General features: G+C 36.4%; 1 protein-coding gene across 1 annotated transcript in view; it reads right to left on the bottom strand.

The window, feature by feature from the left end:
* Positions 1-1014: 1014 nt before the first annotated feature.
* The window catches only part of CAMSAP2 (calmodulin regulated spectrin-associated protein family, member 2), a gene marked incomplete at its 5' end in the record, with an annotated part of 76486 nt that continues 66097 nt past the window's right edge, over positions 1015-11403 (bottom strand). The window contains 7 exons of the mRNA XM_010294588.1: positions 1015-1939; positions 3456-3574; positions 5341-5456; positions 7477-7549; positions 8615-8835; positions 9392-9528; positions 10619-11403. The exon at positions 10619-11403 is cut by the window's right edge and continues 1445 nt beyond it. Coding sequence (XP_010292890.1) covers positions 1634-1939; positions 3456-3574; positions 5341-5456; positions 7477-7549; positions 8615-8835; positions 9392-9528; positions 10619-11403 — 1757 coding nt within the window. The remainder of the gene's footprint in view (positions 1940-3455; positions 3575-5340; positions 5457-7476; positions 7550-8614; positions 8836-9391; positions 9529-10618) is intronic.

The following is an 11403-nucleotide window of genomic DNA, read 5'->3' as shown; positions in this document are numbered from 1 at the left end:
CAGAGCAGTTTAATGAGAGAAACATGAACATAGTTTTAGTCTCCCCGTGAAACAGAAAGGACTACATACTCATAGCACAATACTGTCTTATGTTAATGTAGTTGTCACAACACTGAAACAGAACAGAATCACAAATCATTCAATTCTTTTCCTGAGAATGAGATTTTTTTTTTCCCCCAACAAATCCTCTGGTGTACATTATCAAAATAGCCACAGATTTAGGGGAGGCTTCAAGTTTGTAGGTTTTTTTTTTTTTTCAGAACAGTGCTATGTTAAAAGCAAATTATAAGAGAAACAAACACTGAAACGGAATAGTGTCCTACAAAATAATCAAACACTGTTTTGCAATAAAATGCAGCCCTTTATAACTAATACTGAAAGATGCCTAGAGTTTCTTTTTGTAAATGGTCATATTCTAAATTTATTGAAATGTTATTTAGGCTTTTTTGCCATATGTGTTTAAAATCATTAAGTGTCGCAAGACATGATCTGTTAGATCGTGTCAAGAAAACAATTTATTAAGACACACTGAAAATTCTTCTCAGATGTCTACTCCCTAGAAAACTGATTTAAGCCTGAGCTGGAAGATCTGAAGGCAGGAAGAACAGACAGTGGCCTGCATCTTAAAATCAATGGGAATTAGATACACGACTCCTGAAAGATTTGTGACTTAGTGAATTCTGTGATTCTTCTGAATATTTTTAGTGTTCTGTCGGGCAAACATCAAGGATCTAGTTCCGAATGTTTCACAAGTTCCTATTCCTGCCTTGGAGAAGCAGCACCTGACTATGTGCTTGCTCTTCATCTGCAACAACGCAAAATAATGCACATTTGCTTCAACTGTTTCAGGTCTACCAAATCTTTTCACTTCGCATTTTAATGGTATTATGAACATGCACATGGTCAGTCATTACATCTCAGATGGTAACTTACTGAAGCAGGAGTAATTGCATCACCTAACTATACCCTGAGTTGTAAAAGAATTCATTTGAAGGAAACTTCAAGCAGCTCAAAGGTTTTTCCTTTACTGTTTAGCAAATCAGTATTATTTAATTGAAAAATAATTATAAATATTCAGGGGAATGAATATTGATTTTGTTACAGCACACAATAAGGATCTTGCAGAACAGATCCATTCAGCTGTTCTTCAGTGACATACAACTTATCATTTAGTCTTTACTGTAAGTCAGTATGCAAAGTTTAATGGTATTGAGAATATTAAGAAGTATTCCTTTAGTGAAAGAAAAAAATATTTCAAGACAAGCACAAATACAAACATATAAGGCAACAGATATAAAAAAAATGTAGTTTGAGTCACTAAAGAGGAACATTCAGTGCTTCAGTGTATCTAATCAAAATACAGAGCAAATATACTCTATATGTTGTATTCGCACATACAAATCTCCACACAAGTCAAACATTTCCATAACCACTCATAATTATTCACCTACGCGATAATCTTCTGCACTCCTAAACATGGTGTTTACATTCCAGTTGGACATGATAATAGAACTTGGTGTCCAGTTTTAAGTTCTAAGAGTCTTGTTGGCAACTAGAAATCTATTTCCTATAGGCAGTAAAGATGAAGTGCAAGTTTATCATAATTGTTTGAAGCAGATTTTTTCCCCATCTACTATGCCTTGGTGGGTAAAAGTTTCTTAGGAGTTACTGGTCTCTTGGTTTGCCACAAATGGCTGTGAATGGTAATTGCATCAACACTGGCAGACAAAGTTTTAGCAGGTATGTGGCTAAATTGCTTCCTGTCAGAGTTGTATTTATACAGTCCCTCTATCATTTTCTTTGTGATAGATTTGGGACCTATTCCCGTTAATTTATTGATTTCTTCAGTGTCAGGGCAGTATGTATACAGAGATCTGAACTGGCAGCCTGAATCCCGGAACAAGATTAAGAAATTATTGGCATCAGATTTTTCCATTTCCTTTAAAAGAAAGAAAGAAAGAAAGAAAGAAAGAGATTCACAATATGAATTTTGGATTGTAGTTAGAAAACATTCAAAATCATTGGACTGTCACTTCGAGTTTGTTTTCTACCACAGCTAAAACTTATGTCTAACTCCGTCCACTAAAAGATGTTATTGTCAGTCTTTAGAATTTGCTAAGCTTTACCCATCTGAATTTTGATAAGGTAGCTATCTTTCTCAAGCAAAAGCTTATTTAGACAGTTTCAGCTATACTTGTTTAGGTGTTCCTCAAGAACAGACATCCTAAAAATTTTTTGTAGGCCAAATGCAAATTCTTTGATCAGTTTCATCAAGCAGGTCTAACAGTTGCAAGTTTGGGAACAGGAAATTTAGCTATGTCTAGATGGGCCTGAAAGATCCTCCAGTACTAAAATGGGGTTTCAGGCATCCCGAGGTCCATTCAAGTTTGGTCAAACCATAGTGTCAGTTGAGGTGTATTAAGCAAAGGTTCTTTATTAGCTGAAATCTTCAAATTCCTATTCCACCCAACACAACTTCTACAGGACACATGCCGTGAACCTGTACAGCTTCTACCAAATGACATATGCTGCATCCTAGAGTTAAGTATGACCTTTTTACAGTTCTTTCCTGGGATTTCTGGGGGTTATTATGCTCCCAGTTACTTGAACTGAAAGAGTCTGTCTGGATTTCTCACTTCTTAGTTCCAAAAAGTAGCTGGAAAGACAGAGAAGGCAGCATCTAAACATGAATGCAGAATTATGAAGAGAAGAAAGGGCAAGAAATACTGTTGTGAAATTTATTCCAGAAAAGGAATTAAATCCAGATTCCAAGTACCTGTGTTCTTTGGTCCATTTAAATCTGTCAAATTTGTCATAGTTGGTAAAAGGAACAGTCCCATTTCCCTCAACCCTCAGACTCCGTGTTACTCCTCTTCCATGGAAATACACTTGTCCCTGAATTCTCACCCTTACAATATTTGTGCATCTTCAGAAAGGTTTATACTAGTGTAAGAGAAAAGGCTGGAAGGCACCTTTCTGTAGTAGAAAGTCCTGAATTTTCCCTACTGCTTGGAAACTGGAGAAAAGCCTAGGAGGGATGTACTTCAGTTCTTTCTGTTCATGAGAGCTGTGCTTCAGTTCTAAAGGTCCCAGTCTGAGGATTCGTATGTCTAAGATGGGTAGTTTTCATGTTAGGGAAAACAAGTTTGTGAGCAAATTATAAAAGTCTACATATTGAAGTTTCCTCATTAAACAAGTAGTAACATATTAATTAACATGTCAATTCAGCTTCCTGCGCTGCATGTACAATGCGACAGCTATTGCTGCTACAGTACTAGAGAAACTTTCTCTCTGCACAGGAAGCAAGTCACAGAAGTTATTCAAGCCTTTCACTAAGAACTGGCATAACCTCAGAAGATTCCTTTCGGTATCTGCATTTATCCTTGAGCGTCTTCCTAATGTCCGACTTTGGTTTGACTTAGGTGTTTATGCTTTTTAGGGAAAAATACCCTTACCTCCAGTATCTTTTTCTTTTGACCTTCATTTACTTTTCCAGCCAAGCAGCAATGTGCCAGTGCATTCTGAATTATATACTTATTAGATTTAGCACTAGGTTCTTTGAAGAGCTTTGGTCCTATGGAGGAGGAAGGACAAATCAGCCAAGTTAATCAATAAGCCAACAGAGAGTTACTTTAAATACTGTGAAGAACTTCTGGTACGGATCTTTTGCATCCATAAAAACACAAATTCAGGAACAAAATAGAATTAGGCTGAAGACCACAAATTTCACAAACAAATAAAATGTCATTCTCTCAGCTGTTACTGAATTTACTTACAAATACGTCTTTCATTATTAAGTCAATATAATTGGCACTCTTGATAAATATATTTTCTCTCAGGGGACCTTTTCTATGAACAACAAAACGTTTTGCATTTTCTAACTAAAATTTCAGTTGTCCAGGAGGGAGGACATTCTTTTTCTTCATCTACAGCTGTGATTTCAAGGGTGAGGGTATAACAATGAAGCTGATGCAGTGCTTAGAGTAACTGTAGCCTGTCCACCTTGGAATTGCAGAAATGTTTTACCCAAAAGCAGCAATAAAGATCTGGCCTGACACTTGTCAGGTTATTCTGTCTGTAAAAAGACTTTGATTCATCTGGTTGAAGGAGAATCTCCTCTGTTTTTATTTCTGAAATATATGTGTACTTGTATAAAGAGCATTTAAAAAAACCCCAACATGTAAGTACCAATTCTGAGTCTTAAGAAGGAACATAATATACAAGCAATTACCACTTAAATTTAAGATTATCTCTCAGTTTGTCTATGCTTTGGGAAAAAAGCCAATAATCAACACAAAAAAGCTGTATGAAATCTGACTGACAGAGTGAAAATATTAAAACATGTGAAAAAAGCTTTCTGTTCAATTCCTAGGAACGGTATATTCCTTCATTCAAAAATAAGCTCTAGATAATAATCATTACAAGATGCTCTTCAGCACTATGGGTCTTCATGAGAAAACTCAGCAAGACCACCCAGACAAAGTCTCGCTACCCCTCCTGTAATATAATTTGACATGCATGTGGCAAAAACTGACAGATATTTAATGATTTCAAAATAGGTAAGTACTTTCAGATTTTCAGGATGAACACTTTGCTTTCCCAGACTGTAGTAATGTCAGTAGAAAGGAGATAAGATTATTTTTAAAACAAACATTTTCCAGCACAAACAGCTATGCAGGCCCATCAATCAAACCTGATCTCCCTAAAAGTTTATCAAAAATACCTAATGCTATTTTACTCTTTACCAAAGTGGTATTAGGTGGGCAAAAATAGAGTTTTTAATAATTCTGATGGTGCCAGGTCTTTGCAATATCATGTGCTGTACATTTGGAGAAAAGGAATGAAAATACCATTATTATTTGATTCCTAATATAATAAAGAATTAGAAGTCAGATTGCTGTTTATTAAAAACTTTACAAAGGATCTGTTTGGAAACAAAGGGTGCAGAATATTTAGATTCACATTACTAAGCAGGTTTTTTCCTGTTGCAATTTGGTTTTTGCTTTTTATAACTCTATGCGAAATTGAACTTAAATTCCAACTCTTCTTGCCTTGCTAGAGAGACTACTGAAGTGCACATTGATCTGTGAGCCCATTTGCTGTTCTGATCCTAACCGCAGTTTATTCTGGTTATCACAAATGCTACTTAGTCAGTACTTCTATTTTTGATTTAAATTTTAACCTTGTATTATTACCATCTACTTTAAAGGTGGTGCAAGTAATATTTCTATGAAAGCGTCCTCAATCAAGTTTTAGGAAACCAAATAAAGAAAACTGAAAACTTTTCATGCATAGAACCACTAATAGCCAGGTACTTTTCTGAATATTGTTGTTACTGACCTGTGTATTCTGTAGCAGAGGCAACTGAAGAAGTTGTAGATGCGTTCTCCCAATCTTTTTCTCCATTACGACTGCCACAGCGACTTGGAGATAAGAATCCTTCCACAGACTCAGACCTCAACATAAATTTTAAAATCGATTAAAAAAATTACGATGTTCAGCAAAAAAGTCTTCTTATATGAAAGGAAGGCAAAGTGTATTAAGGTAGAACACAATTATTTGAGTTGTAGACTATAAACCTAAATGCACAGTACTTACAGAAGAAATTAATGGATAACTGAGTTAATGTTCTGTACAAAGTATTTTGAATGATGCAAAAAGTTGGTATTTAGTCAAGATGGATGTTAGTAAATTTTTGGGCTACATCTGAGGGACAGAAACCTAACATATTCTAGGCTGGGAATTCAGGATACTTTTACATTGGTACTAGCAAAACAATGTTATCTCATGTAGCAAACAAACCAGTTCTTGATAGAATAATGAATGTGAAGTAAAAATTTAGCTATTTTATACCTATTGTTACAACAATTGTCAATGGGAACTGCTGTATTTAAGATAGCAAAACAATTTCCTTCCTAATTTTTGATTTCACAAGAAGTAACTTCTCTGCTGTAATTCTTCAGGCTGTGTCTGCACTCCAACATGAAGAGTTTTGCATTTAAAGGTCTAAGCAAGATGGCAATGTTTTCTTAAATTATTACAAGATAGTTAAAGTTTTTTTTTTTTTTTTTGTTATGGCTACTGCAAAAGCCAGTCAAATTTTCAGCTTGGAATGAAAGCTTTTCTAAGTGAGAAGAACGTCACTATTAGCATAGAATAAAAAAAAAGTGGCATTATTATAACATTTATCTGCACACTAACTTCCAGTGAAATCAACAGATGAAAATTCAATTTATAATATAGCCTACACCTTTTGTGATTAGCACCTACATGACGGAGATCTCAAAGGTATCACTGAAATTCACTCAGTGTGATCATCAAAAAACAATTCTGATGCAAGGAAAAGGTGAAAGTATGGGTCTGGAAAGATACCAAAAATTATTTCAACTCTGTTACTTTCAGCAATTTGTGCTGTATTTTATCATATTTGAAAAGTCTCAACCCCCTAAATCAAAGCCAAAGCCAGAGGAAGATGTACTGTTCATTACAAGCACAGCACAGCACTGTACAACTAAAATTACATAGATAGGGGTAGTCCCCTGTAAAGTCTGTGTAGATAAGCTACATCAAACCTTTTCTAATAGCTAATAACAGCTGTAAGAACTCCCTCTCTCAATTAAAACTCATCATTTCTAAGAGATGACAAGAGATGTTAGGATACTTGGATGACTTTAATAAAGTTTGTTATGTAATAACCAAAAAGTCAGTTCTCAAGACACCAAGGAAATCGAAAAGTCAACTGAAACCAGCTGCTGGCATGTCAAGAGTTGATGAGTAATGCATAGTAGCCATGCAAACATGACATGCGATACGGTAACATGTAGTACTCCTTATCAAACCCCTTCTAGTTTGCCTTTCTTCCCTATTTCTTTTCTAGACAAAAAAATAGTATTTCTCTGAATATAATTAAGTAGTTACACAGAAATAATAATTTCCCTCTGAAATAATATAGATTCTGCATGTAAAGTAAACAATTTCCTGTTATTTTTATCTCTCTATTTAAATCTCAGGTGATTTTTAATGCAAAATAAATTCTGGTTTTGGAAAAGGCTTAAGTCCTAGTGAACATTTAATACTTCCCTATATGACTAAAGGGAAAAAAAAAAACAGAAAATAAGATTCTATGTTAAAAATAGAAAAGAAGCTATGTAGTTGCTCGTAGCATACAGGTTTAATAAAATATCCACAAGTTCAGACTTAAATAAAAGCAGGTGAATTAAAGAGGCTGTGTGAACAGCATTTTGTTTTGACCTCATTTACAGCTGCCCAACTGGTTTACTTGGTAAAATTTGTGAAACAAATGATCATGGCTTGGTTCTCTAATGCCTGACAGTGGAAACTATCAACGTCTCAAATCAAGAAAACATACTTGTTCTTGGAGTACGCAATATATACATGACCTCTTTAAAATTCATGCTAGTTTTACATAGCTGATTATCAAAGTTTATTAAATGAAACTGTTATTTTTAGCTTTACCTTGGTGTTCTCTTGCCTGACTGCACACTCTCATTGTCCCCTGTATTCAGCGATGCCAATGAAAGACTAGATACTGAAAAAACACGATAAAGCTGTGAACCTGGATAAAAACAAAGTTAAGGCTTATAAACTTATGCAAGTAGTAGAGTCTGTTCATTAGATGCAACACCAGCATCAGAAAGTCAGCAAGAGACTATATATGAGACTCTTACACCCATACATGATATACCTGCATGCATATGTGGTGCACTTCATCTAAACACTTGCTGACACCCAGCCATTTGCAGCCACCTGGGATGGTCTCAGACTAGGCATTAATGTGGAGCATGGACATGGGAATACTGGTGCTATGCAAATCAAAGAATGCAATCAAAGTTAATAAGTCCTCATGAAAGAGAGCTTAAGAGACTTAATTTAAAGCTTGGGATGCATCCTCTGAAGGTGTTAAGGGAATACTTTAAGTTACACTGGACGATGGAGGGAAGCAGCTGGAGAAAATGCAGCAAAGTAGCAAGGCTATACGATGCTATAAGAAAAAGGATGACTGAGCAGCCTGGTTAGTTTTTTCCTAATTGTAAATCGGCATTACTTTTTACAAACATTACTGCAATTATGTGATATCTAAAAGAATGCTAAATTGTCCCACATGATTAGTGTTGCTATGTTCATAACTACACATGCAGTAGGCGAATGAAATAGGGAAAAACATGAAATACAAAAGTAACTTGTTTATTTTAATTTTATCTGTATTAAGCGGGAGTTTAGGTACTCTTACCTTATAATCACCATTTTATTTATCACTCTCTTATCTCCCAACTTTTATCCATTCTTAGCTCTACAGGTGCAAGAAGAGATTAGTGAAGAATACACAGGTGTGTATGAAACTTGCAACAGACATTGGTGCTTCCACTGGGTTTTCATACAGCTAACGTTTTTATTTGTTGATATATGCATGCATGCATAGCAGGTAAGTGACATTAATATTTTAATTTCTTTTAGCAAATTTTGCTTTCCAGTTTGGTCACGTGCAGCTTCAATGTAGCACAAGACACTAATAAATGCACGTGCTTGTTAGTACCATAAAACAAGCTGGTGTTTTAGCATGAACAGACTCTTTTTCCACATGAACATTTGTTACCTGGTGGACCTTTGATTGGTGTCTTAGGTGATTCAATATGATCTCTATGAATAGATTTTGGACGTGGCTTTTTTTGTTTGATTGAGAGGGAACGTGGCTTTATGACAGTATCCATTTCTTCCATGAGCTTTAGTTGTTTCCTTCTCATATATTCCTGCTTAATAAATTCTCGCCGTGCTCGTTCATCTTCCTTCTTTTGACGTTCTTCTTCTGTTTTGCGTCTAAAAAAATTATCAAATAAATTCAGCAGCAGAAACTTTCCAAATTAACAGTTTTAGCTAGCACAGAGAGGACAACAAAGGCAGCAGATGTTTGGAACTTCAGAGTTATCAGACATCAGTAAGAGGAACTTGTTTTTTTACAATTGTCAGACAGTTTAAACTTTTTGGGATACTGTTACTAGTAAAATCAAGACCATGTTTATCCGCTTAACTGCTGTAACTGAGTGAGCATTGTGCATTTGTGCAGAAAGAAGCCCAAAGTTGTACACTCTCCCTCAGAATACGAAGTGCAGGGCAGGTAGTGCTCTGAGGAGCTTCACTCAGGCCAGCAGCGCTCCTCCGTTGAATCTGAGCTACAGACTGATGCCACCTGCTGATTTTGCAGGACCAGCTGGCATGTGTCTTCAGCTGGGCTCCTCAGCACATCTGGCTCTAGGATTAAATACCCTGGAATATTAAGATGCAATTCTTTGACGTGGAAGTTACACTTTTAACTAAACCAGACATTTTTAAATTCACCATTACTGATCACTGGAACGAGGACATGTAGTTTTACCTTGTCTCTTCCTTCTTATGTTCCAGTTCTGCGTCCAGCTGCTTCTTTCGAAGCAGAGTCTCTCGTTCCCTTCTCAAACGCTTCTCCAATAATGCTGCTCGTTTCATTGCCATATCATTTTCTGCCTTTTGATCATCCTAGCAGCAACAGTATTTGAAGGAAAAGGACCCAAAAATATTAACATCTCTGAATTCAGCAGCTGATTTTGCCAAGTCATTAGACACTTAATTCTGTACACTGGGTTACAATATCCTAACATACTTTTGCAGTAGTTTATTTTAAAAGATTTTTCTTAAGACTACTAAAGACTTTTCATAAAGGAATTTTTCCTTCCTCAGTCAAAACATAAAAATCAACACTGATATAAGAAAGCTTGCTAAGTGAAATATTTTAGTTTAGAGTCAGATCCCACACTGCATAAAACTTCTGTCTTCAGCTTCAGAGAATTATATATATATATGGAGATGAAGGTAATTTATCACAACACGCAGTAACTATGCAGCATATATAAGTAACCTCTGCTGACCAAGCCAGGTGTTTTGTTAGAACTGAGGAATGCTTCCAGACAAGCAAGGTGCATCTCAGATATGTGATACAAGATTTTGGGGTATTCCAAGGTGTAAATTCAAAATCTTGACAGCCTTAAATGTCTAGACCACTCTCTTACAATGTGCATTATAGTTAAAAGCCTATCTGAATGTAACTCTTTAATAAGACAGCTGGGAATGCTCCCACATACCAACTTCAGAAGGGAGTCTCTCCCTCCCAGTCAAGAGAGGGAAAAAGGCTCTCAGAAGTACAACTCAGAGACATTCAATATTTTAAAAAAATGCAGGCTGTTAGGTACTTCAAAAACTTTTAGTTAAATTTGGAGGCGGGATGGGGAAGTAAGGGCGAGATGGGAGCATGTTTAATTAAGGTCACCAAAGCTTATGTTAAAAATTAATCTACATTCAGCATGCATCTTCCTCACCAAAAATTCCAAGCACTCTTCCACAACTGTGAGTGGAAAGGGATACTCTGGCATGCTCAGAACTGCAGTATGGTAGAATCTCACCACTTTTATGATGCCAAATTAATCACCAAGATATGCTTGTACATTTAGAGTTGCAGAACCATCTGCTTTGACTTCCATGGAAAGTCATCATTGAAATCCGTATCTGAATTAAGAAGTTCCCTTTCAAAGGAAGCTTAATAGCAGACATACACATCCACTAGTTCTCTTACCTTAAAAAAGAATCCACAACACACTTTCTGGTCATCCTCAAACTGTTCTCTATCACTCTCACCTTCGTATTTCTCAACAGATACTTCATTTTTTTCTGGTGGCTTCAAATCTGATAGGGAAACTTCAATTAAGTTAGCTGTTTTGGGAGCTGGTGTTGGTAAAATCGGTTGGCTTAGCTGATCTTCATTTGGGGTGAGGCAGACTGTTTCTGTGACAGGCTGAGATAATACTTCAGAAACATTAGATTCAATAGGTTTAAGCTCCTTTTCCTCCAACTTCTGTTCACACTGTTTCAGCAATTGTGGTCCTCCTCCTTTTGCTACCTCTTCCATAGGCTTGACTTCCTTCAAAAGACTTCCCCTTAACTGAGGTTCACCTATATGTTCACCATCATCTCCAAAGCAAACAAATGATCTAGTCTGAATAGGTACCTGACTTGGAGAAAACCTCCTCAAACGGGGAAGGCTATCCACAGACCGTGGGGCAGTCAAGGTACGATTTAGAGGTGTTATTTTTAGTTCATTTGGCCTAGGAGTCCTTTGCATTTTAATGTGGAAAGAGGCATTCTTCCTGTTGGAAGACTGTGGAGATTGATGTGTAGAGCGAGGAGATTCCTGTGAGAAAGGTGCAATGGGAGATGGAGTTCCCATCTGCCTTGATGAAGACTTAAAGTCCCTAATCTGCTTCTGAGGAGAAGGCTGAGGAGGAGAAATAACCCAAGCCTGTTGCTCTCTCATCTGCATCAACATCTCCTGTTGAAGGGATAGACGTTGCATTTCTTGTT

The sequence above is a fragment of the Phaethon lepturus genome, unplaced genomic scaffold (genome assembly GCF_000687285.1).
Source record: "Phaethon lepturus isolate BGI_N335 unplaced genomic scaffold, ASM68728v1 scaffold41779, whole genome shotgun sequence".
Taxonomy (NCBI): domain Eukaryota; kingdom Metazoa; phylum Chordata; class Aves; order Phaethontiformes; family Phaethontidae; genus Phaethon; species Phaethon lepturus.
This window is presented reverse-complemented; position numbering and strand designations above follow the sequence as displayed.